This window comes from Barbus barbus, assembly GCF_936440315.1.
Source record: "Barbus barbus genome assembly, chromosome: 14".
Lineage (NCBI taxonomy): Eukaryota > Metazoa > Chordata > Actinopteri > Cypriniformes > Cyprinidae > Barbus > Barbus barbus.
In genome coordinates this window covers 29494171-29520281 of record NC_136742.1, presented here as the reverse complement: position 1 = coordinate 29520281, position 26111 = coordinate 29494171, and the positions used below count along the sequence as shown (strand labels likewise).

At 37.7% G+C, this 26111-nt stretch overlaps 2 protein-coding genes across 8 annotated transcripts in view; one reads left to right on the top strand and one right to left on the bottom strand.

Moving 5' to 3' along the window:
- Nucleotides 1–12913, top strand: part of LOC306880496 (kinesin-like protein KIF13B) — a 27846-nt gene extending 14933 nt beyond the window's left edge. The window contains exons 21-37 of the mRNA XM_079434038.1: nucleotides 767–899; nucleotides 1034–1180; nucleotides 1700–1729; nucleotides 2409–2508; nucleotides 2653–2779; nucleotides 2961–3016; nucleotides 3927–4042; nucleotides 4131–4307; nucleotides 4397–4489; nucleotides 5174–5323; nucleotides 5436–5513; nucleotides 5607–5660; nucleotides 6589–6685; nucleotides 7959–8089; nucleotides 8399–8458; nucleotides 8581–10132; nucleotides 11836–12913. Of these exons, the coding sequence (XP_079290164.1) occupies nucleotides 767–899; nucleotides 1034–1180; nucleotides 1700–1729; nucleotides 2409–2508; nucleotides 2653–2779; nucleotides 2961–3016; nucleotides 3927–4042; nucleotides 4131–4307; nucleotides 4397–4489; nucleotides 5174–5323; nucleotides 5436–5513; nucleotides 5607–5660; nucleotides 6589–6685; nucleotides 7959–8089; nucleotides 8399–8458; nucleotides 8581–10132; nucleotides 11836–12065 (3331 nt within the window). The 3' untranslated portion in view covers nucleotides 12066–12913. The remainder of the gene's footprint in view (nucleotides 1–766; nucleotides 900–1033; nucleotides 1181–1699; nucleotides 1730–2408; nucleotides 2509–2652; nucleotides 2780–2960; nucleotides 3017–3926; nucleotides 4043–4130; nucleotides 4308–4396; nucleotides 4490–5173; nucleotides 5324–5435; nucleotides 5514–5606; nucleotides 5661–6588; nucleotides 6686–7958; nucleotides 8090–8398; nucleotides 8459–8580; nucleotides 10133–11835) is intronic.
- On the bottom strand, nucleotides 12745–26111 carry LOC306880513 (homeobox-containing protein 1-like). 7 transcript variants are annotated; one of them, XM_079434070.1, is made up of 11 exons: nucleotides 25960–26111; nucleotides 22353–22636; nucleotides 22115–22263; nucleotides 21172–21257; nucleotides 19828–19938; nucleotides 19057–19210; nucleotides 18858–18940; nucleotides 18634–18729; nucleotides 18088–18197; nucleotides 17866–17949; nucleotides 12745–15291 (listed from the first exon to the last, which is right to left on the bottom strand). In XM_079434070.1, exons 2-11 carry the CDS (start codon nucleotides 22536–22538, stop codon nucleotides 15148–15150), a joined length of 1203 nt encoding a protein of 400 aa, XP_079290196.1. In that variant the 5' UTR covers nucleotides 22539–22636; nucleotides 25960–26111; the 3' UTR covers nucleotides 12745–15147. The 7 variants fall into 7 exon arrangements, 6 of the variants coding, with proteins under 6 accessions (XP_079290196.1, XP_079290197.1, XP_079290198.1 ...); XM_079434071.1 differs by having other exon boundaries at nucleotides 18088–18182; nucleotides 25960–26102; XM_079434072.1 differs by having other exon boundaries at nucleotides 18088–18179; nucleotides 25960–26102.

The following is a 26111-nucleotide window of genomic DNA, read 5'->3' as shown; positions in this document are numbered from 1 at the left end:
TGTTTTAGCACATCTGATCTCTTCTAAAGCAATAAAATACTTTTGAAAAATATGAATAAATATATTTTCTTTGTTTACCTGCATGCCATGTGCCATCAACTGAGATTTAAAGTAAAATTAAAATGAATACATTTTTAAGACCATTTGAATACAATCAAAATAAAATATGTTTTAATTATATGTTTACGGGGAAGTCGTGGCCTAATGGTTAGAGAGCCGGACTCGTAATCAAAAGGTTATGGGTTCGAGTCTCGGGCTGGCAGGGATTGTAGGTGGGGGGAGTGAATGTCCAGCGCTCTCTCCTCCCTCAATACCACGACTGAGGCGCCCGGGGAGCAGTTGGGGGTTCGGTGCCTTGCTCAAGGGCACCTCAGTCGTGGTATTGAGGGAGGAGAGATCGCTGGACATTCACTGCTGACATGCAGAGCACAAATTCCGAGTATGGGTCACCATACTTGGCCGTATGTCACTTCACTTCACCTGCATGTCATGTGACTATTAACAACATTTAATGTCAATTTTAAATGAAGAAATAATTTCAAAATGTTCTCTGTGCGTGCGTGTGCATCTCTGCGTGTCTGTGTGCTTCTGTGCACGCTTGCATGTCTGTCTGTGTTTGTGCCTGTGCGCGTGTCTGTGCGCATGTCTGTGTGCGTGTTTGTGTCTGCTTGTCTGTGTGCGCTTGCATGTCTGTGTGCGTGTTTGTGTCTGCTTGTCTGTGTGCGCTTGCATGTCTGTGTGCGTGTTTGTGTGCGTGTGCATGCAGGTGGAGTGAAGTGACCCGCAGGCTGGAGCTCTGGGTTCAGATCCTGGAGCTGAATGATGCTGGAGAGTTTGTGCCGGTGGAGGTTCAGTCAGCTAAGGACGTCTGCACAGGAGGAATCTTTCAGCTCAAACAGGTCTGTGTTAACATTAATGATAGTAAAGAGGTGTAAAACTTAATCTTGACACATTTTTCTGTAGAAGACCTGACTTTCCTCCGATGCAGCTCGTGACTTGACTGTGTGTGTGTGTGTGTGTGTGTGTGTGACAGGGTCAGTCCAGGCGTGTTCAGGTGGAGGTACGTTCGGTCCAGGACTCCGGCACCATGCCTCTGATCACCGAGTCTGTGCTCAACGTCTCTATCGGCAATGTGGAGGTCCATCAGACTCGAACTGGCAAAAGCACTGAGACCCAGAGGGTGAAAAACTCTTCTTTAAATTTGAGTTAAAATCATCATGTCTCATTCACTAAACGTTTGAAACATTTTCGCACATAAATGTTGATTCAATGTTATGCTAATTTTAAGAAACTTTAGAACCAGCTCAAACCAGACGTACGCTAAAATCACAGGTAACCTCAAAAATCATAAAAATTATTTTAGCTTAATGCATTTAATTAATGTATACATTTAATATAGAAATGTAGTGACATGAAGACATGGTAAGGATGTGCTGAGGCCCTTATATGGAGATGTTTGGGTGTGTCTTATGCTAATTACTTACTGCTGGCACATGCTTCTATATTATACTATGTATTGATTTAAAATCTAAATGAGGGTAAAATACACATGATTGAATTCCAGATGAATCCAGTGTAAAGCTTTCTCACACATTGTATGTGAGTATTAGTGAATGAGACTGGTGAGTGTGTTTGTTGATGAGCTCTATTAGCAGATGCACAGGTCTGGACTCAGGTTCTTTTTGTCTTATTTTTGAAGGTGGGAGATAAAGATGTGGACAGTTATCAGGTAATCATTTTCAGGCTGTTTTAAATGGGTGAATAATGTCTATATATGTCTGTGGTTGTCACTGTGGTTCAAGCTGCTGAATATTGAGTAGGCATTGAGATGAAAATATGGATGGTCATATGTTGATGAACACATTTCTGAATGATTCTATTCAGCTACACTATCATTGATTTTTTTTTTTAAGGTTTATTTAGCAAAAATGCATTAATTTGGTCAGAAGTGACAAAGACATTTATAATGTTGTTTATAGAAAGATTTCCATTTCAAGTAAATTCTCCTCTTTTAAACTTTCTAATTATCAAAGAATCCTAAAAAAAATGCTTTCTACAAAAATATGAAGCAGCACAACTGTTTTCAACATTGATGATGATCCGAAATCAGCATATTAGAATGATTTCTGTAGAATTATGTGACACTGAAGACTGGAGTAATAATGCTGAAAATTCAGCTTTGATCACAGAAATAAATTCTATTTTACAATACATTAAAACAAAAAACAGGTATTTTAAATTGTAATAATATTTCACAATGTTACTGTTTTGACTGTGTATTTCATCAAATAAATGCAGCTTTTGTGAGCAGAGCAGACCTACAGTACATTAGTGTAGATATGAGCTTTAATACATGCTTTACATTATATATTAATAAAGCAATATGTTCTGCATGTTTGTACGTGTAGGAGGCTGATCTGGAGAGACTGAGAGCTCGGTGGCTCACGGCTCTAACTGAGCGACAGGAGTATCTGGACCAGCGTCTCCAGAAACTTGTTGGCAAGCACGGTAAGACGAGATGTAGATGAACTGCATGCTTTTGGGTTTCTAGAAGTCCCGTGTGTTTCAGTGGAATATATATCGAAGGAACATCTTTTGTGAAAATGAGAGAAAAGTGTTTGACGGCTGCAGGCTTTCCTCTGGCTCATGTAGATAAGACAGAAGAGGATGTGGAGAGCGAGTCGCAGCTGCTGGAGTGTCGTCTGACTGTAACGGAGGAGAGAAACGCTGTACTGGTGCCCTCTGCTGGCAGCGGTATCCCAGGAGCCCCGGCGGAGTGGTGTGTGGCAGTATTTTATTCCTTACTGGTCCTACAATGTTATTTCCTTTCAAACAATTATAGGACTACCTTTATCTAACTCATTAAATTCAAATGCAAGAACAAAATCCAAAAATCTGATTGCTTTGTGCTCTCGGTTTAGTCAATTCCTCTCATGAACCTTATTTTCTTGTTCCTGAAGGGCTCCTGTGCCAGGAATGGAGACGCACATCCCAGTCATCTTCCTGGACCTCAGTGGTAAATATTTACCCTGTTCCAAATCCTGGTGCGCTGCCTGGACGTTTACTCCCTACATAGGCAGCTGCCCACTAAGGGAGCATCATAACTGAAATAGGTCTCATAAGGAACATGAGCCTGACTCACAATTGTTTTCCAGTTGAATTTAATGTCGAGATGCTAACACAATCTAATATGTATAAAATGCACAACACACAAATATCACTTCAAATAATAAAGTAATGAAAATATAAAGTGAATTAGTTATAATTTTTGTTAAAATAACAATACTTTTGTATTCTTACCTGTTTTTATCCCCCATAATTTTATCTACTTTTTGCATTTTTACTGACTTTTTATTTTTATTTTAATATTACTATTTAGTATTAAGGCTTTTTTGTTGTTGTTGTTCAGTGTTATTTTTATTTTTTTTAAGTTAGTAATTTTATTTCATTTAGTTGCCAAGGTAGCATTTCTATTTTTTTTTTTTGTAATTTTCATGTATTTAATTTTTTTTATTTCAGCTTTATTAAGAACATTTTTGTTAGCTTGAGTTGATAACGTGATCTAATATACAATATATACAATGCAAAACACAAAATAGTTTAACTGCCTTTATTGCCAAAGATAATAATTAAATTATTATAAATGTTAAATAATTGTAAAATTATCCAACATTATCTAGTATCTAAATTAAAAGATGACAAATTTGATTTAAAGGCGTATTATATACCATTTTATTTTTGTTAATATTTTGAATTGGCTTTTATTTTTATATTATTATTTAAGTTTTAGTAATTTTCTCATGCTTTTGTCATTTTTATTTTGTCATATAATTTTTTTTTTTTTTTTTTCAGCTTTGTGCAGGTTGGGAATCCGTGTTGTATGAATTATATTCTGATCAACGTTTCTCTCTTCTGTCTATCTACAGCTGATGACTTGCATGATCATCTGTCCGCTCTAGCTGGAGGTCTAGATGCTGTGCTCGACAGAGAAATTAAAGATGATTTCATGGACTTACAGATCGTCAAATACTACGAGAATGAGGTGAGGAGACACACTTTTGCTTCTCAGTGAAAAAAGATAATGGCACCATGATATTCCACATTACATAAAGTTGTCTCTCTGCTCACAGGTGAAGGCAGAGGCATCATGGGACTGCACCGTTCATGACAGTCCTGAACTGAATCGAGCGACAGGGCCGGATCACAGGATTTACCTCACCGTCCGCACCATGGTTCTGCTCAGTCATCCCGCACAAATGCAGCTGGTCCTGCGCAAGCGCATCTGTGTGAACCTCACCGGACGACAGGTGTGACGGTTAATGCGTGTGACTGACTGATGAGGTTATTTTTGTGTTTTTTTTGAGTGCTCTTTTATTGATCGGATCTCTTCCTACAGGGTTTTGCTCAAAGTCTGCTGAGGAGAATGTCTCAGCGCAGCTCAATTCACGGCTGTGGAGTCACGTTTGAGATCGTCTCCAATATCCCAGGGGTACGTGAAGAGCAACATGATCGTTTCTTGTTTAAGCAATGTAATGAGTTGCATGAGTAGTTTTTTTTTTTTATATATATATATATATATATATATATATATATATATATATATATATATATATATATATATATATATATATATATATATATATATATATATATATATATTATACATTAGTGTTCAGAAGTTTGAGGCCTGTTAGATTTTTTAATGTTTATGAAAGAAGTCTCTTATGCTCATCAGGACTGCATTTATTTGTTACAAATGTGATAAAAACAGTAATATTGTGGAATATTATTGCAATTTAAAATAAGTGTTTTCCTTTTGAATATATTGTAAAGTGTAATTTATTCCAGTGATGCAAAGCTGAATTTTCAGCATCATTACTCCAGTCTTCAGTGTCACATGATCATTCTAATATGCTCAAGAAACATTTCTTATTATCAATGTTGATTCTTTGATGCATGTAAAATTCTAAAGAACAGCATTCATTTGAAATCAAATCTTTTGTAACATTATAAATGGCTTTACTGTCACTTTTGATCAATTTTGTGCATTCTTGCTGAATAGAAGCACTAATTTCTTTCAAAAAAATCATACTGACCCCAAATTTTTGAACGGCACTGTACTTAAGTCTGTAAGAAACGGGAAACAGAAACAGGTGTGTGCATTTGTTGACAGGACATTCAGAGCTCTGAGGACAGAGAGATGCTCGCCCGACTGGCCACCAGCACCAACAACCCAGGAGCCGAGAGTGAAGCCGCCATCGAGAAATACCTGCGGAGTGTGTTAGCAGTAGACAACATCCTCACACTGGACCGTCTCAGACAGGTCTGACACACATGTGCAGGATTGTATCTGCTTTATAAATGCCTAAATAACAATATAAATGCTTTGTTGTTTTGCTGTATACATGTCATCTTTGTATTTTTTGTGAATTCAGGAGGTTTCGGTGAGGGAACATCTATCAGATAAAGGAAAGATTCCCAAACGCTGCCTCAGTTCACCAAATGTACACCGGGTAAGACATAAACAACATCTCTGAGCAAAAATGCATCATCTTAATCAGCTCAGACCTAATCCAGAAATGAAACCCAATCGGTTTATTTTTCAGCTCTCTGGCAGCAGGAAAGATCTGTCCACCAGCCAAGACTCAGAAGACAATAAAGTGAGAAAACACCTAAAATAGTGGAGTAACAGTTTAGATTTCCTATAGTTTGGTTTGTGTCTCAGGTCGGTAAATAATTAGAACACCACTGTTTTGGGAAACCACTCATAACAAGCAATGATTTACAGAGCTGATTACTTACAAATTGTAGTCTGTTACTGATTCCAAATTACATTTAGAAAAATTAGCAATTAGTAACTTAATCCATTACATTATATATTTTAGGTAATATAATCAGACTACTTTTAACCTAACCTAAATTTATCACATTGATTTAAATAATAAATAAATAATATTGTGCCATATTGATATTAAAATGCAAAGTAATATTCTATTTGTTGTTGTTATTAACCAAACGTGAATTAAGCATTAGATTTCAGGGTTTCCCAAACTGGGGTTTGTGAAGGAACTGTTTGTGAGTTTAATGAAAAGCTAATAATTAAGTCATAAAAATGTAAATGCAATTAAATAAATGTAACTATATACTTAATTTTTGGAAACTGATTACGTAATCCAGATTGGATGTAATAAATTACTACCTAGCTCTGATGATTATAACTGGGATCACTCAGTAATATCCAGTATACTCAGATTTGTACAGTATTTGCATTGTTTAATTTTCAGGTTCATTTTATTACTTAAAACACCTTAGGATAAAAACACTTAGAACACCCTAGCCACCACTTATAATACCATAGCAACATAAAAATGCTTAGAACACCTTAGCAACGCCCTAGTAACCACTCATAATACCACTGCAATTGCAAAGTAACATAACTAAAATACTCAGAACACCTAAGCAACACCCCAGCAACCTGCCTAAACTCTCTAGTTCCCTTGTCAGCGAGCGCCACTTTTCATTTACTGTTCATCCAGATGTTCAGCTTGTTTACTGACGGTTTCTTGTCTGTGCTTTGACATTCTGTAGGGTGGTTGGGACAGTCGGCAGGAGATTTCTGTGCTAACATCAGCTACGAAGAGTCCATCTCACTCAGCGTCGGTACAAAACCAAAACTCAGAGCCAGGTAACTGTCCTCATCTTCTTCTGCTGTCCACCTCTCCCTTCGCAGGTAAGACTGAGCTTACATTACCTGGTGGTGTTTGACTTTACTCCAGCGTTTGCCTGTCTAACATGACAACTGCAAAAATAACGCTCAGAATACCTTATCAACACATTGGCAACCATCCAGGACACTATAACCACATAAAAACAGTGAGTGCACCTTAGCAACACCCTAGCAACAATTCAGAACACTATAGCAACATGACAAAAACACTCAAAACACCTTAGCAAAACCATAGAGCACACAGCGCCACATAGTGACATTGTTACAATATTTGGAACATCTTAGCAATGCCCTAGCAACCATATACAAATGATAAAACACTCAGAATACCTTTGTAACACCTTAGCAACCACTCATAATACCACTGCAACTTCAAAGTCACATGATTAAAATACTCGGAACACCTTGGCAACACCCTAGCAACCATTCAGAACACCATAGCAACATAACACTGAGAGCAACTCCCTAGCAATTGAGAACGCTAGCAACATGGTAAACATGCTCAGAACACTTTAGCGACACCTTAGCAACCACATAGCATCATTAAAAATACCACAGCAATCAGACCACCTTAGTAACACCCTAGCAACCGCTCATAAAAGCACAACAGTTGCATAGCAACATAAAAACACTTAGAACACCTTAGCAACCACTCGAAATACCACAGCAACTGCAAAGCAACTTAAAACATTTTAGCACTGCTGTAGCAACCACTCAATATACCACTGCAGCTGTGTACAAATGATAAAACACTCAAAACACTTTAGCGACCACTCATAATATCATTACAACTTCAAAGTAACATAATACTCAGAACACCTTAGCAACACCCTAGCAACCAGCCACATATTTCTAACACCTTGTCACCAAGCACCACTTTTCTTCAGATAAGTTGTTGAAAGCTGTAACTGATTGCTATTACCTTTGACCTGCTGGACTGTGCATTAACTCAGCACTGCATGGCGCTCATTAAAGGTTTGTGTTTGCAGAAGTTGTTTGGTGCATGTCATCAAAGTGCAATAAAGTAAAATGGTTCAGTTAAAACATGTATGCGCTTCTTTTGACCCCTGTGCTCTGATTGAAGGCGCTGATTCGCTTATGTAGTTCTGTTTTTGCTTTATTCATGCTGTGCGCTTTTTTAACTCACATGGGTTCCCTGCTCTTTTCTCTTCTGCCTTCTGTCCTTCCATCTTTCTCTCCTCTGCTGCTGCTCAAACCCGTGTTCCTGCAGGTCTCTCAGGATTTGCTGCGTCTTATTTCTCCCCAGTGAAAGCTCTAGTGTCTCCAGTACCCAAGATGCTCAAGTCTCTGTTGTCCAAGAAAGAGGAGAAGAAAGAGACACCTCCTGCTGCTTTTGAGCAGGTACCAACACCTGCTGTGGCTCTAAAACATACTTCACAAAACATTTCTAGATTTAGAAAAGTATAATATCGCATTAACATTGCACAGTGTACCAATCTGTGATTAGCATACAATGTCCTGGAAAAATCTAAAATTTAAATTTAGAGTACATGTTTGTCTCATCTGCATTGAAATTATTTTTTATTATAGTAAAATAACATGAAATATAGAATAACCCAGAAAAATAATTGCAACATTCACCAAGTTGCAAAATGTATGGCAAATGTGTGGTATTCCTGGTAAAATTCTTATATTTTTAATTTCAACTAGAATGTGCCACGTATTGTTGTTCAGTCTGTCAGTCTTGAAAACATCAACAGCTATGAACTGGTAAGTCTGTTCAGTTGGAACCTGAAAAATGTTATTTTTATCTTTTTGAATAGTATTAATTATATTTTTATATTTTAATGTTTATATAAAACACAATTTGTGTTTGAACTTTTATTTTGAAGGCTCCACAGGCTCCTTCAAACGACAGTACTCAAGACAGCCAATCAGAATCTGCTTCCTTTGTGCCTATATTTCCGGTTATTCCTGATAAAGTAGAGACCACTGAAGCTCCAAAGGTTAATCTTTCTCCAGAGGTTGACGTTTCACCTCCTAATCCTCCTCCTCCAGAGGTTGAGGAGGTACTACCTACATCTGTTCCTCCAGTGATTGAGGAAGTTCTACCATCTAATCTTTCTCCAGAAGTTGAGGTTCCGACTCCTAATCCTCCTCCTCCAGAGGTTGAGGAGGTACTACCTACATCTGTTCCTCCAGTGATTGAGGAAGTTCTACCATCTAATCTTTCTCCAGAAGTTGAGGTTCCGACTCCTAATCCTCCTCCTACAGAGGTTGAGGAGGTTCTACCTACATCTGTTCCTCCAGTGATTGAGGAAGTTCCACCATCAAATCTTTCTTCAGAAGTTGAGGTTCCACCTCCTAATCGTTCTTCAGAGGTTAAGGAATTTCTACATCCATCTGTTCCTCCGGTAGTTGAGGAAGTTCTACCTTCTAATTTTCCTCCAGAGGCTGAGGAAGTTCTATCTCCATCTGTTTCTGCAGAAGTCAGAAAGGTTCCACCTCTTTCTGCTTCTTCAGGAGTCAAAGAGTCTCTACCTCCTACGTTTCCACTCGAGATTAACGAGGTTCCACCTCCTGCTTCTGTAGAGGTTGAATACCCCAAGCAAAGCCCAGTTGGTGATTCAACAAACAGCTCCATCAGCGATGTCTCAAGTGGATACATCTCCACAAGTGTCTCCACAGCGACTCTCTGTGAGTGTGCGGTCTCGAATGTTGACCCTCCTCTCCTTGACAGCACAGAGGCCAAAATAGACTCTACTTCCAAAAAGACTGAACCAAAAACAGAGTTTGTGCCAACAAGCAGCACATCCCCAGAGCATCAGTCAAAACTTGAACCAGCTGACCCAGAACTTGGAAAACAGACACCTACAGAATCCCAAACATCAGAAGAACATGGTCAAGTGTCTCCTCTAGATGCATCTCCTGAAAAACTCCTTAGTGTTTTTGAATCCTTACCTCAGGAAACCTCTGAAGCCAACGTCTCTTCATCTCGTTCAGCCGCATCAGTACCATTTACACCACAGGCACCACCAGCTGCCTCAAAACCATCTGATCCATCAGTACCAGTGAAGACAGCTAAGCCATCAGCGCCTTCCCAGAAATCAACTGAACAAAACGTCAAACCCACTCCTGCTTCCACCTCCAACCCTTTCCAAATCCACAAAGTCAAGACCTCCGGCCTTAAGTCTTTCAAAGGGATCCTGCATGAAGATGAAGAGAGCAAAACTGAACTCAGTAACTCTTTATCTTCACTGAGTGAGTCTCAAGAAAGACTGGAGATCCTTTCGGATTCAGAGGAAAGCCTTGAGATTCCCGACTGGCTGAAAGAGGGGGAATATGTGACTGTGGGCACAAATAAAACTGGAACAGTCCGTTATGTTGGACCGACTGACTTTGCAAAGGGCGTTTGGGTTGGAGTGGAACTTGATGTTCCAGCAGGTTGGTAATACTCTTTAACTTCAGTAGATCAATTTGTCAGTACAGTCAATACTTCCGGCATGCATATCAGATTCCAGTCATTGGAAAGGACTTGCAACCCATTGACCATGGACAGTGGATTTGCAAATATTGTTTGTAAGGAGCATTTGCATGGATAACTTAAAGTCAGTAGATCTAGAAAACACTGTGTGCAATACCATCTTCTTGCTGTACTGGCTAGGGCTGCATTTCCCAAAAACATCATAAGCCTAAATAGATTGTATAGACCATTGGTGCCAATGGCTTCTACGATCTACTTAGGCTTATGATGCTTTTGGGAAATGCAGCTCTGGTCCCAGGTGTTACATGTTGTGAACTTGGGGTATTGAAGGATTCAAAATGGTACTCCCTAGTGCCTTTTTAAAAAAAGTATGCTTGCATAGACTTGCATAGACACAGCAGTCCACTAACTAGTCTCAGCCTCAGACGTCATGCCCACGGACCGTTGGCTGAATGTCTGATGCATATGGCACACAAAAGTGGAAACACTTCAGGAGTTTCAAAGTTGTCATCGGATTGGTTGAATTCTACAGGATTTCTGGGAGACTTGTGTGTCACGATCTTTAATGTTCCGCCTGGAAACAAAGATGCCGTGACGCCAATCCCCCTCACGAAAGAAGAAAGCCGTCGTGTTTACAACTGTGACGACGAGCGCTTATCAGGATCAATTAAACACTAGATTTTCAAAAGTATGTGAAATATTTAAAATTCGAGGCATAGAATCTTTAAAATGCATCTGAGAGTTTTACACACCGGTCTGTTATTGTGGCGACATTTCCACGCCCCGAAACGTGACGCTGAACGTAAAGAACGTGATTGGTTGTTTGACATGTCGGTCAAACGGCCTCATGGGCGGGCCTTGGCCAATGAAAGCTGACATGGATTCCATGGCTACTCGAGACTATTCACTAACCAACTATTCCAATTATTAGAAATTACATCCAATTGCATGATCAGTGGACCATTGATTAGCAATGGTTCTCTTTTCGTATCTGCCACCAAATAATGCTCTTATTCATTTCTATATAAAAACGATGGTTCAGATTTGTGGATGTGCATGATTCAAAATGGCACTCGCTAGTGCCTTTTTACCAAATTTACACTTGCATAGACTTCATAGTGGTCAACTAACCAACTTTTTCAATTAAGAGAAATGATCTCCAATACCATGATGGACCACTGATTAAAAAATATTCTCCTGTCATATGCACCACTAGATAATTATGCTCTTCTTCGTTTCTAGGAACACACAATAGTTTGGACTTGTGGTTTTAGATTCTAAATGGTGCTCATTAGGCCCTTTTTACGAAATGTTCACTTGCCTATACTTGAAAGCAGTCCACTAATGAATTGTCCCAATTATTTAAAATAACATCTAATCCCATGATCAATGGGCAATTTATTTGCAAATGTTCTCCTCTCATATGCACCACCAAACAATTATGCTTGTCTTAATTTCTAGGTAAAAAACCAATGGTTCGTACTTGCAGACTCAAAATGGTGCTTGCTAATGACTTTTTATTAAATTTACACTTGCATAGATTTCACAGTGGTCCACTAACCAACAGTTTCAATTATTAAGAAATGATGTCTAATCCCATGATTAATTGACCATTGATTTCAAATGTTCAGCACCAAATAATTATGCTATTCTTCATGTCCAGGTAAAAACGATGGTTCGGTTGGTGGTCGCCATTACTTCCACTGCAACCCTGGCTACGGCGTTCTCGTGAGACCGAATCGGGTCACAAAAGCGGTGGGTACCGCTAAACGGTCAAGGCAGAAACGCAAGCAGAACCTCTCAGGATCTAGTCCCAACCTGGCAGCCCTTACAGCGATGGCCAGAGAAGCTGGAGCACGCAAGGATGAAAACAGGAAGTCTTGGGTTAGCTGAGGAAAATGCATCCTTGTTGATGAACGTGTACGGAGGACAGTATTGGTATGGCACTGAAACACTACATTGATACTTGCAGGGATGTAACTGCCATCTGATTTACTAATGCATATCTGCACTACATAGTGCCTAGTGTTCGAAAAACCCATGTTTCAAGGCATATTTTCAGCCTCAGTAAGCAGTATTTTTGGTATTATTCTTTTTAAAAATATTTTTAATATCACAAAGTGCCCTGTTTATCTGAAGCCAATGTTTCTCTAAAAGAAAAAAAATCGGGATTCACTTGAGTGCTTCATTTCAGGATTTTACATACAGTAGGAAGGTGGAAGGATGGGTTCTGCTTGTGGAGATTAAAAGTGCCAGAAAGTTTTATTCATAAATGTTTGTTTTTAGTGTTATTATGGTGAGTTAGTTCTGTATTTTCTGTTGGATTGGTACCTTTGTATTATTGTTTTTTTTTTCTTCTTCTGTTTCTTTGAGTAATTTATGATCAAATTGTTGTTTATTTATTTTACAGATCAAAGTAATGACAAAAAAATTATAATTTTGAAGATTTTATTTTGCAATGGTGAGCATAATAAACTTTTATTATTTTATCTTGTCGTCTTATAAACTTCTGCATGAAAAAGTAAAAGATTTTATATACGTCAAACTCTTAAAAGAATAACATCACACGGTTGATCATCAATATACCTTTATTTTCCAGAAGATAAAGTACTAAAATAAACACAAGTTTTAAAAAAAGTCATTTTAAACAAAGAAACTGTACAAAAAGTTCATATATACTATAGTATACTTACAGAACAGTCTACTGTCCAAAAAAGGCACTAAATTCTTAAATGGGAGATACGGATGTTTCACAACAGAATGCTTTGAAATCATAGAATTATTTGATTCAAACAATCTTTAAATTCATAGTTACATGGTCTTCTGTTTATTTATACAGTTGCTTTTCTAAGCCTATAGATTTTTTGTTTATAGACATATGAAAATGCACTCTGAGCAACTAAATGGAAAGCACCCCCTTTGAACCAGCAGGGTTACGTTACAGAATAAAACCATTCGTTGCTCTGGAACTGAACACTTGAGAGAACAAAACGAGTCATTCATAGAATCTGTGTGTTGCTTTGAGATAATGTAAATGTCAATACTTGACGTCATACTGCAGTTTGGCACATTCTGTCATGTGGACAATTGAACTCATTTGAACGTTACAGCATTAGAAAATGACCTTTTTTGTGTATCGCTGCAATGTTTAAATGTAACAAACTTATAGTACAAAAAATGTGACAAAGTAGCGAGTTTCTTGAGTGAAGGGGGTGCTTGATCTGAATCCGACACGCTTCAGGAGACTGCTCTGAATGTAAAACAATCAAATAAAAGAATCTTGAATTATTATTAAACAAAAATTGTCACTTCATAAATATCAATTGTACACAGGAAGATAGAGGAATGATACATAAAAAACTGGGCTTCATGCATGACGCGGGCAGAACCAGTTTCTGTTAGCTGTTTGTAAAACCATTCTTAAGTAATTTCTCACTTTATGTAAGTGTTGCATTGAGTTTGTGATCATTAACGTAAGAATGGCTCTACGAATCATTCGTTCTGCTTGTTTCAATGAATGAAGCCCAGCGAGAGAATAAAGTTCTTTTTAGAACCTTTTTTTTCATTAATAAAAAGCTACATTTTGGAACCAAGCTTATGTTAGATGAGAGTTCCGACTCTCGAAGCTCTGTGGCAGCAGAACAAACATTTAGAAGTCAGTCTTTCGTGAACAATACACTGTCAAATTCTGATGTCATTTCACTATAATAATAATAAAGCTTCGTAGGAGTTTGCACGTTATAATTCTGACAGTGTTCAACTTGAGCCAAAATTTTAGTGGAATGATATTTCACGTTGACGTATGTAATTCTAAACCTGATGAGAGCAGATGCTTCAGTCTTGACACTGTGTGAAATCTTTGCATGTAAATAAAACTTAAAAGCTAAATAAATACAAACATAATAGCGCTTTAATGCAAATTCACTTTGGGTAATGCTGGACACTTAACAGTTTAAAATAAAGAAAGCTAGCTGTCTGCCGACTGAAGTCTCTCTTTGCAGGTTCATTTAGAGTCCAGAGACTTGAGCTTTTGCACAGAATAACTTGCACTTTGGCGGTTATGCAACCACATCTTTCAAGTTTCACTACAATTATAATTAATTTCCCCCCTCCATTTGAACATGATTCAAATCAAAATACAGTATAATACAATTGGAAAAATCTCACTATATATCCAGGTTGAATTTCATCCACAAACCAAAAGGAAAACAATAAGAAATTATATTTAGCATTTTGAAGATATTTTTCATGGCATCATAGCAATTATGCACATTTTCCCTCAAAATATTGTTTTGATCATTATTATTTTTCAAGTCAGCATACAGTAAGTGTGTTAAAGACCATACACACTTTACAATTTAAATATATATTTTCAGCATTTTGAGAGAGGAAAATGTGCTTTTAAATCTGCAAAAAAGTCTTTTCCCTTTCATTTTGTGGTGAAATGTGTTCTTGGCAGTTTTCATGAGATTCACCCAATTGCTGTTTGATGAAATCCCTTACAAAAGTAAAGTAGAAACGTTAAACCTGTTAACAGAGAGCATCTGTAGTGGGAATGGAGGAGATCATGGATCCAGAGCAGAAATTTGCTGAGACTTACCTCTCTCCTAAACCATCTTCCTTTAGCTTATCTGTGAGAATGTGGGAATGAGGGTCACTGGAGCACACAGACAGTAAGCACACCAAACATTATACAAGTTACTGGAATGAGGTACGAGGTTAGGGTCAGCAAGGGTGCAGGAGGCTTAAATAAGAGCCGCAGGTGATGGCCGAATGTCGTGGAACGACCTTCCACTTATCAGTTCCTGTCAAGAGTGTGTGTCGTTGACTCGGGGTGTGTTTAGTGGTTCAGCGGGAGTGTCGATGACAGGCGATATTGGATTCTAAATGCTTGAGACAGAGCACTGATTTGGTCATTGCTCCATGAACACGTCTGCACACGCATTCATTGATCCTCTTGGTCCCGCGGTCTTCCTCAGTCATCATCCAGTGACTCTGTCTTGATTTCACTGGCCACGCCTCCCGGACGGGACAGGGCGAGGATGCTGTGATTGACAGCTGCCATCTCCACGGCGAGAGTGATGGGGTCCTGGTGGTCTGCGTGATTGCCGGAATCATCCTTAAAGAGACGTGTATGTGAATTAGCAACTGCGTCAGTGAAACATCCAATATAAGGTTACAAAAGTAAACTTTTTTTTTGAAGCTTTTGCTTCACATGGAACATTTTAGATTTAATTGTAGGCATTTAATTTTATTTTATTTTTTTATCCGCGATCGGTATATCATACGGATTATCACTATTGCATTGGTCAAAATAATATAAATGTTTACACACAGTATCATAAACAAATACATAATATACACAAAATGTATTATTACTACAGATTAAATATACACTCAGTGGCCTCTTTATTAGGTACACCTTGCTAGTACCGGGTTGGACCCCCTTTTGCCTTCAGAACTGCCTTAATTCTTCGTGGCATAGATTCAACAAGGTGTTGGAAACATTCCTCAGAGATTTTGGTCCATATTGACATGATAGCATCAAGATTCAAGATTCAAGAGTTTTATTTGTCACATACACAATTATACAGAGTATAACCAGCAGTGAAATGTAGGTCAGGTCCGCTCCAAGGACAGTGCAATTATAAAGTATACAAATATTAAGAAGAAGTACAAACATAAAATAAAAGATAAGATAAGATAGGATAAAAAATATAAATATAAATGTGCAGGTCAGTATGTTGTTGACAAATAGTAATGAGAGGAATGTGCAAAAAATAATGTGCAAAAAGTTGTACAGGGTATTTGAATAGCAGCAATATGAGGTAGAGAAAAATTATGAATAGCTTATTGATATATGATATTTACATGGAGAAAAAATTATGAATAACTTGTTGATATGGTGATATTACATGGAGTCAAGTGATATTATGACACAGAGTTAGAGTTTAGGAGCCTGATGGCCTGGGGGAAGAAGCTCCTCCTAAGTCTCTCAGTTTTTGCCATCAGGCTACGGAAGCGCTTACCAGATGGAAGCAAAGTGAATAGCTGGTTACCAGGGTGATTAGAGTCCTTGAAGATTTTGACAGCTCTATTTTTGCAGCGTTTGAGGTAGATGTCCTGCAGAGAGGGGAGAGCAGACCCTGAGATGCGCTCAGCTAAGCGCACAACTCTCTGTAGTGCTTTGCAGTCCTGATTGGAGCTGTTTCCATACCACCCTGAGATGCACTGAGTCAATACACTTTCTATGGTCCCTGAATACAGTTGCTGCAGATTTGTCGGCTGCACATCCATGATGTGAATCTCCCGTTCCACCACATCCCAAAGGTGCTCTATTGGATTGAGATCTGGTGACTGTGGAGGCCATTTGAGTAAAGTGAACTCATTGTCATGTTCAAGAAACCAGTCTGAGATGATTTGAGCTTTGTGACATGGTGCATTATCCTGCTGGAAGTAGCCATCAGAAGATGGGTACACTGTAGTCATAAAGGTATGGACATGGTCAGCAACAATACTCAGGTAGGCTGTGGCGTTTAAACAATGCTCAATTGGTACTAAGGGGCCCAAAGGGGCGTGAAGAAAGTGTGCCAAGAAAATATCCCCCACACCATTACACCACCACCACCAGCCTGAACCGTTGAGACAAGGCTGGATGGATCCATGCTTTCATGTTCTTGACGCCAAATTCTGACCCTACCATCTGAATGTCGCAGCAGAAATCGAGACTCATCAGACCAGGCAACGTTTTTCCAATCTTCTATTGTCCAATTTTGGTGAGCCTGTGCGAATTGTAGCCTCCGTTTCCTGTTCTTAGCTGACAGGAGCGGCACCCGGTGTGGTCTTCTGCTGCTGTAGCCCATCTGCTTCAGGGTTCGACGTGTTGTGCGTTCAGAGATGGTATTCTGCATACCTTGTTTGTTGTTTGTAACGAGTGGTTATTTGAGTAACTGTTACCTTTTTTTTCCATTTCTAACCAGTCTGCACATTCTCCCCTGACCTCTGACATCAACAAGGCATTTAACTGCCACTCACTGGATATTTCCTCTTTTTCGGACCATTCTCTGTAAACCCTAGAGATGGTTGTGCGTGAAAATCCTAATAGATCAGCAGTTTTTGAAATACTCAGACCAGCCCGTCTGGCACCAACAACCATTCCACATTCAAAGTCACTTAAATCCCCTTTCTTCCCCATTCTGATGCTCGGTTTGAACTTCAGCAAGTCGTCTTCACCACATCTAGATGCCTAAATGCATTGAGTTGCTGCCATGTGTTTGGCTGATTAGCCATTTGTGTTACCAAGCAACTGAACAGGTGTACCTAATAAAGTGGCCGGTGAGTGTATATTTTAATATTAATTTATATATTTTTATTTTTATTGTTTGACAGCCCATGTGTGTATATATACACACAATTATTTAAAATAAATTTCTAAAAATGTTTTTCTAAAAAATACACTTATATATTTTATTTTATTTTAATTTATTTATTTATTTTCCCCCCAGAAATTCACTTAAGATTGTTGTTATTTAGTTTGTGGCCATTTTTACTCTCTCTGACCCTACAACAAGCTGTTTTTCGATACTGGCTTTCTTTTAAAAGTTTTCATGTAACTTAATCTTGAACTTTGATTATTTGTGTGTATAAAGTGTGTGTGTGTGTGATGCTTTTTATCTATGTTTTCATGTGATACCTGTGTTGGTGAGGTGGGCTCCAGACGGTAGTAACCAAAGGGTCTGTTCACGCCTCTCTTTTCAAAATAGGTAACATCACAACCCTGTAATGAAATCACTGAGATCAGCTCTAGCAGTTGTGTTAAATATCTCAATTTCAACAGAATTTGATCAGCAATAAAAAAAAAGAAAAAAAAAGACAATGGCTCCTTTAGTTTGGATGAGTCGTTTGATTCTCTCACCTGCTCGTTGTAGTCGTTAGCATCGATGTCGTCACTGTTGGAGTGTCCTCCGGGACTCTGCACATCTATCCCGTGACTCTCCAAGATTGTGGCTTCTTGGAAAAAAGACCCTGTCATGAAACATCTGAAACTCTTTAAAAACCACTACCACAACAAACAAACATTAGCAAACGATTTACTACTAGTAACCGAAACAGTAAAATCCTTACTGATTTCAACATGTTTCTTCATCAAAACAAAGTCTTTACTACTTATAAATCATCTATAAACTCAACCCATAATAAAACTGAAATAAAAGATAAAATGTATAAAAAAAATTCTGCTAGTTGCCAAAGAAATATTCCGCATTTTTTCACAATGTTTTACTTGATGTACTAAAAAAAAAAAAAAAAAAAAACTTTAATAAAAAAATGACAAACACACAACAAAATAAAATGGAAAATTAAAAATGGTTAAGGAAAATATAAAAATGTAAAAAATAAATACTTAAGATATTGCCAAAAACTACAATAGTATCTCTGATATAAATCAACTAAAACACAGTACCAATATTGGCCCTCCTCTTGATCTCTTTGCGTCGGTTGGCAAACCAGTTGTAGACTTTCAATGATGTGACTCTTTCCAAGTCAGACAGCTTCTTTCCTAGGCAGGAAAAAAAAGATTGAACGGTCAAAGATGATTGCGAAATGCAAACACAATATGCAATTTATAGTACAATAGATATTCACACAAATACAGTTGTGTGGGTTCAGACACACCAGCATTTCTACCTGGCTTCTGAATAACAGCGTTGCAGGCGTTGGCGATTTCCTCTCGTTTGGCTTCATCTGGATATTGATTATCACTGAAATAGCTGCAGAGAGAACAAAGTGCAAACTGAAGAAGTGCATTTTATGATAACAGATTTTATTCCTATTTTGAAATGTTTTTGAGACATAATTTCTCAGATGGGGCTGTTTTCTGTCTCACCTCTCCATCACAGCAAGACATTCCTTCCTCCAGGTGAATCGGCTGCCTCTGCGCAGACGGAAGCTTCCAGGGGCGGAGCTTATGGGGGGCGGAGTCTGACGCCACTCCATCTCATCCAGAGATACAGGGGTGGGCCGCATATTTAATGTGGCACCTGAAAATATAAATAAATAATATATATACGCTACCATTCAAAAGTTTGGGGTCGGGACGTTTTTTATGTTTTTGAAAGAAGTCTCTTCTCACGAAGGCTACATTTATTTGCTAAAAATGCAGTAAAATTATAAAATATTATTTCAATTTAATATAACTTTTCTATTTGAATATGTTTTAAAATGTAATTTATTCCTGTGATGCAAAGCTGAATTTCCAGCATCATTACGCCAGTCTTCAGTGTCACATGATTCTTCAGGAATCATTCTAATAAGCTGATTTGCAGCTCAAGAAACATTATTTTCAATGTTGAAAACCGTTGTGCTGCTTCATATTTTGTGTGGAAACCATCATACATTTTTTTCAGGATGAAGAGAAAGTTCAAAGGAACAGCATTTATTTAAAATAATAGAAATGTAACATTAGAAACGTCTTTACTGTCAGTTTTGAGCAATTTAATGCATCCTTGCGAAACAAACACATTTCTTTCCAAAAAAATTCTTAATGACCCCAAACTTGTAAATGGCAGTGTATTTAAACATTTTAGCCTGTAATTGGGTTCAACCTTATGGTTTGTACATTTATCAACCTACAGTAAAACAAGCAAAGTTGGTTAACCTGGCGTTGTCTTCTCCAGCTGGTACCAGCGATAGAAAGCTCGTTTCTTCTGTTCGCTGAGATCTGAGCCCTGCTGGAGCAGCCAGTGAGAGATTCTGCTCTGACTGATGCCTGACGCACAGAAAGACAAAACAGATCAATAACAAATGAATGCACAAGTCAGAGTCAAACTGACAGACAGAACAATAACAAAACAACAGCCCATCTTACATTCAGAATTGTATTTTGGTTTAGTAATTAGTTAAATCTATTGCGCATTGTCCTTGCTGAAAACAGAATGCTGTAAATCAACAAAATCTTAGTTAATCGGAACATATTGTTTAATATAAATCTAAGTGAAACTTGTGAATAATTAACTTTATTCAGTGGCGAGTGGCAAAATTGGAAACCAAACCACCAACAGAGTGATCTATACATTTGTTGCAGTTGTAAACAAAAATTCTGATGGAAATCCAAGAGATTTATCGTTTGTTGCATCACACCTGGTTAGACGGTTTCAATGATTATTAAAGTTTCAAAACAGCACCTGGTACATGCTGTCGATTACCACAGACAATCATTTTGACTTGTGTAAATGCTTCAGTACAAAAGTGTTATTTGAGCTGTGAAGTCTAAATTGTCTATTTTTAAGTTGTGAAGTCTAAACCCTCTAGCAGTGGGACTACTATTCTTGGCAGATGAACTTCCTGTGGCTTGCAAAGACAAGGTCAGTAAGAGATTCTATCACACTATAGGACATTATTAAAGACAAGACAGATAACACTGCATAGCCTTCACCAAAATAATATAGATTAATACTGAAGGTTATTCATTTGTAAGCAGTTTTGTATTTTGTTGGCATTAAAAACACAGAGCAACATGTATATTTGGCTGCTGTCACTTTAAGAGCTAATGCACAGATCCAACATTTGACATGGTTATGTTCACTTCAGGCAAAGCCATTGTTTATCTATTTTAGTTTTCTCAGGCACTAGTCCATTTTGAGGTTTTGGTCTATTTTGCTTCCATAACATGTCTTCTTTCAGACTAGTGGTAGAACTAGTCAGTAGAACGCATTTTGGTTTTAGGACAACTTTGATGAAAGGTTTTGATCCACTTCAAATGTTGACTACTGTATATTTAACATTTTATTCCTAAAAACATGGTGAAAATTAATTTTTTTATGGCTGTTGTAGTTTCTGATTGATGTAGTGATAAAAAATCCCCTCTGTAAAAATCTTAAACTCTAATATACACACACAAAAAAAAGAAGAAAGGAATAAGAAACTATTTTGAACCTGGCTTTATTTTAATGCATGCAAATTATTGGAAACCGTAATGAACCATGAAAATGTGGGGACTGACCTGTGACCTGAGCCACCACGGCCTGTGAGATGCGTCTGTTGCCCAGAAAGGCTTTGATTTCCTCCTTCACCAGGGTGCTGTCCCGCCTGCACACATCACAGGAAGGAAACATGACAGCTGCAATTCAACAACAACATGACGTCTGAGAAGATTCAGTTATCAAACTCATTGCAGAATGTCTCAGAGCAAAATGACCCTGCTTACACCCGGTAAACACAAACACACACCACCAATATAAATTTTATCAATTTTTATTTAAGTGTTAGTCATTTTATTACATACAATTAAATTGCAGGAAAATTATAAATGTTTCCTTGGCTTACATATTACACAATTAGCTTACATAAAATGTTCCAGTTTTATTTTTTTATACATCTCAGGGATCCAGACCAGAAACTAAAACCATGTATGTAAAAATAAATAAAACAATAATAATTATTAAAATTGCAATTTCGTAAAAATAATAAATATGTAATATTACTTACAATCTATTTGCCTTTTAAAATATTGGTCAACCACTAGTTATATATTTTTTTTATAAATACTGTGAAGTACCTACTGTATACTCTCTATTAAAATAGGAACTACAACAGTATGCAACAAATATTTTGAATGTTAATATACAACATTGTTGGCACATTATTTCAAAATGCTGCATGACTGAGTGATTGAGTGCAATAAATCATATCAGCTTTGTTTCAATAATTTTGTTGTTTTTGACATTTTTATTAGGCTAGTTCTCATGTTTTTATTCATTTTTATTTCAGATTTAGTATGTTATTTTCATCAAGTTACACTAAATAAAAATGAGAAATGGTGCTAGCTGAAAATTATATTTTTATATTTAATTTCAGTTAACATTTCTACTATTTCAAGTAATGAACATTTTCTAATAGTTAGTATTTTTAGTTGTAGTTAACTATATTAACCCTGACCGACTGACCTCATGAGCTCCTCCACCTTGTCGTCTATATCCAGGTCTTCCTCTGACCCCTCCAGCCCATACGATCTCACGGCCGCCGCACTGTTCACCGGGTAATGGTTTGGTGACAGCTTCCCATTGGCCGTCGCCGCCAAAGCATCCCGCCCATTCTGCACCATGGCAACCAGAGAGACCGGCGAGGGTAAGACAGCGGGTGGAGACGTGGTGTAACTGTTGCTGGGCGACGGCGATAAATTACCATGGAACTGCGTTTGCGTTGCTGTGGAAGTGGTGGAGGAGGTCGCCACGGTGGCGTTGCTAGTGTTATTTGAGGTGGGTGTAGTGCTGGAGGTGGTGCTATTGGTGGCATTGGAGTCTGACGGGCCGCGCCGGCTGAATTTGTCCCCATGCTCACGGTCAAGTCGCTCCAGGGTGTCCAGCGCATGCACGATCTCTGGTTTGGTCATACCTGTACGCCGCAGTCTCTGCAGCAGGTCGATCTGTTCGATGGTGAAGCGTGGCTCATCTGTGTAGTGAGACATTCTGATGGTACACAGAAGAAAACGTTATATGGAACACAATGCACATTAATCACATGTGCATAAACGGCTGCTGTCAGAAGAAACCAACAGATGCTACAATGAGAACAGACAGTTGCATACTAACAACAATTAAGCATTTTGGTTCATTCACCTCAGGGCTCCAGAATGCTACAAAAATCTAAAATGTTCACAAACTTAACAACAGTATGCAACAATATATATTTCAGACTTTATGCAACATTGCAACTCAGGTTTATACTTGATATATTAAACTGTATATGCAAGTGCATTAGTTAGTGTGTGTGTGTGTATATATATGATGTTGCTTCTAGTTCGTTCATAAAATAAAATATAAAAAGTAAATAAAATACAAATTGTTATAAAGATTTGCAACTTTATTATAATATAAAATATATATGTAATAAAGATTTTAAATAAGTGTCATTAAAAACAAAAAAAACTAAGAATTCCCAACAAACAGTGAGCCAAGATGTTAAAAATAATCGATGATGTTGCTTGTGATTTATTCATCTCAGGGCTTGCTGTTATTATTATATAAAATTTGCAACTTTATAAGCATTTTTTTTGTATACTTTTTTTTTTTTTTTACATCTAATTGCCATGGTTATGAGGAGTCATTATTCAATTAAATCTTTAGAGTTTAATCGGTGCTTTGCAATTAAGCATATTTGCACAATGCAACAACAAACACTTAAATTACTTTTAAGACTGGTTCTCTTTAATAAAAGTCCGACTCTCCTTAATAAAAGACTGGTTCACAAATGACTCTCAAATGCATTAGTTAATGTTTATATGGTTTGAATCAATCCAATGATTTGCTTACTGAACTGTTCAGAGCATATACTAAGTTAACAGCTCAGTTTAATAGTCATTTGTTTTTAGTCTGGAACTGTGTCACTTTGTAAACAGAATGTCCAGTGCTTTGCATTGTGGGATATAGGTTGTTCATTTACTTCCTGTGCACAGCTTTCTAATGCATATTTTCTATAAGAATAGTAAGAAGGAGCAAACCCAGAATTCACTGAAACATGTCAAGACTTGGATCCTATGCCAAACGAATGAATTATCATTTCAAGTGCTCCGCCATCTCATGGCAGCCGAGTTATGATGATAAAAGCAGGATTCATCTGACCTACTTAAAATTCTGTTTATCCAAGACGGCTTTCATCAACAAGCACGAGCAATTACTGTCGCTGTTGTCAAGGAAACCATACCACCCAATGACGGATGGAGTTTATGTAGCTCCAGATTAACGCAGAATGCAAATACGGAGCTTGCTTTGTTTAACCTTCTAATCTGGAGCACATGGTTTTATATTAAGCTAATGGTTATGCATAGTCATATTAATACAAGGTACAATACAAGATGACTAGCCAACCAGGTTACATTTTAACCATGTTCTTCTCACTTGAATTCCACGTAAAACGGCCATTTTGAGCAATAATAATAGTAATGCTTGACTATTAATAATCTTTATTTTATCTTTGTTACAGCAAAAATGAATGAGAAAGACTGGCAACCCAGCGGCCTTGTGGCAGCAACTCTTCCAACATAACCATCCCAGTATCACAGCTGGTTTGCTGTGAAATTCCTCACTGGTTTGGAGTTTTCCATTATACCAGACCTACTATATTTACACAAGTTAACAGTTAACCTTACACCACTGGAGCCAAAGCTCTCGCCGCTAAAAAAAAAAGGGCTCAGCGAGCTCTTGTACAGCATAATTGCTTCCACTTAGATCTCAGATGATCCTTATAAAAGTCTGTGATAGGAACGTGGCAGCCGCTGTGCGTTTCTAAAAATATATCACCGTGAGGCTTTTGACTGAGGCTTGATGAAAGATACAAAACGCTGTCTTTTGTCATGCATGCATCTTAACTTGCACAGAGGGTCTCACCCATGAGCCCTGCTGCATTAGTGATCATGTGGCATTAAATACTGCAGGCGTTCACTGCAGGGCTCTTTATGAGGGCACAGCTGCAGAGACTGCAAGTCAAGGGTGCAGTCCTGCACCGCATGCACACGTGCATCAGCTCATCTGACTGCATCCACACAAGTCAAATGAGTTTACGGAGAGCTTTAAAAAATAATCCACATGAGAATCCATGCGCCCTTTTCATTTAATAACTACTATTATGGAGATGCTGTCATCGTGAAATGCAAAATTAGACTGAATCTAGCAGGATGGAAAAAGTGTCTGATGGTTTTTTGCACTATTAAAACTTGACATGGTTTCCAAACAGTAGTACAAGCTATGTGTAAATAATTATTAATTTCATTAATGGTTCTAGAGGTATGGTTTGGCACAAGTTTTATGAATTAAAAGTGCACATTTAACGTTTAAACCCTACAATATCTAAAACACCACACATTGAAACGAGGACAAGATTTTAACAGCTTACTTGCTTATTTATTCATTCATTCAGGTGTTGCAACAGACTTCACCAGGAGCTTCTATAAATAGCAGTGTGCATAAAAAGAAGAAAGAAATCTTTTTCCATGCATCTGAACGCTCCTCACATCTTCAGACAGATACTGGAAACTCAAGTTATGAATGCAGATCAGAACAAGTCCATGCAGCAAACTCATGATCAATGAGGATTAATAGCAAATCACTTTCTTTAACTTCATTTCCATCTATGCAACGCATGTGAAGGTGCTTCGGTTGACCTTCAAAGCCCAGACTTTGTTTTGAAGATATGTATTTTTTCCTAATGCATGTCATATGATGGTGATAAAAGCCCAGATATACGCCCATCATCTCTGTGCAAGAAAACTAACAGCATATCCAAAAAGACCGCCTGCGTGCAAACGAAATATAAACATACATATATTAAACAAGCACTTATTAAATAACAACTTAATAACAATTCAAACGAGACACATGGGGTATTTCAACCCATATAAACAAAAATAAGTTTTGCATGACACATGTGTCCCAACCTTTGCAAACAGACAACAAAAGGGCTTAAAATAACACATACATAAACAAATAAATCTCAGCGAGTTATTCACATGATTGTTTATGAATATTCATTGGTAAATATGAGGAATATGCACAAATAAATAAGCACTTTCACACTAGGAAAACGCTACATAACTCATTGAGTGACTGTTATATCACTATATAAACTCTCTAGACATGTAAACAAGCCTATATAGATTTAAACTAGATTAAAGTTAAATCACGAAGCGTGTTTTAACAACATAAACAAAACGAACTGAATTATCCAGGCGGCTAGTTAGCTTAGCACGAGCCAGCACAAAACTGACTCTCCTCAAGGATAAAATCACATTTCTTACCTGGAATGAGGACAATACACAAAATCTCAGCGCAGCAGATCATTTAATGCGCTCTGTCAGGCGATGAAGATGATATTTTAAGTGATGTTGTGAGGAAGACTCGCCCTGACTGACTGACTGACTGTCTTTGTCTGACTGACAGCAGCCGCGCT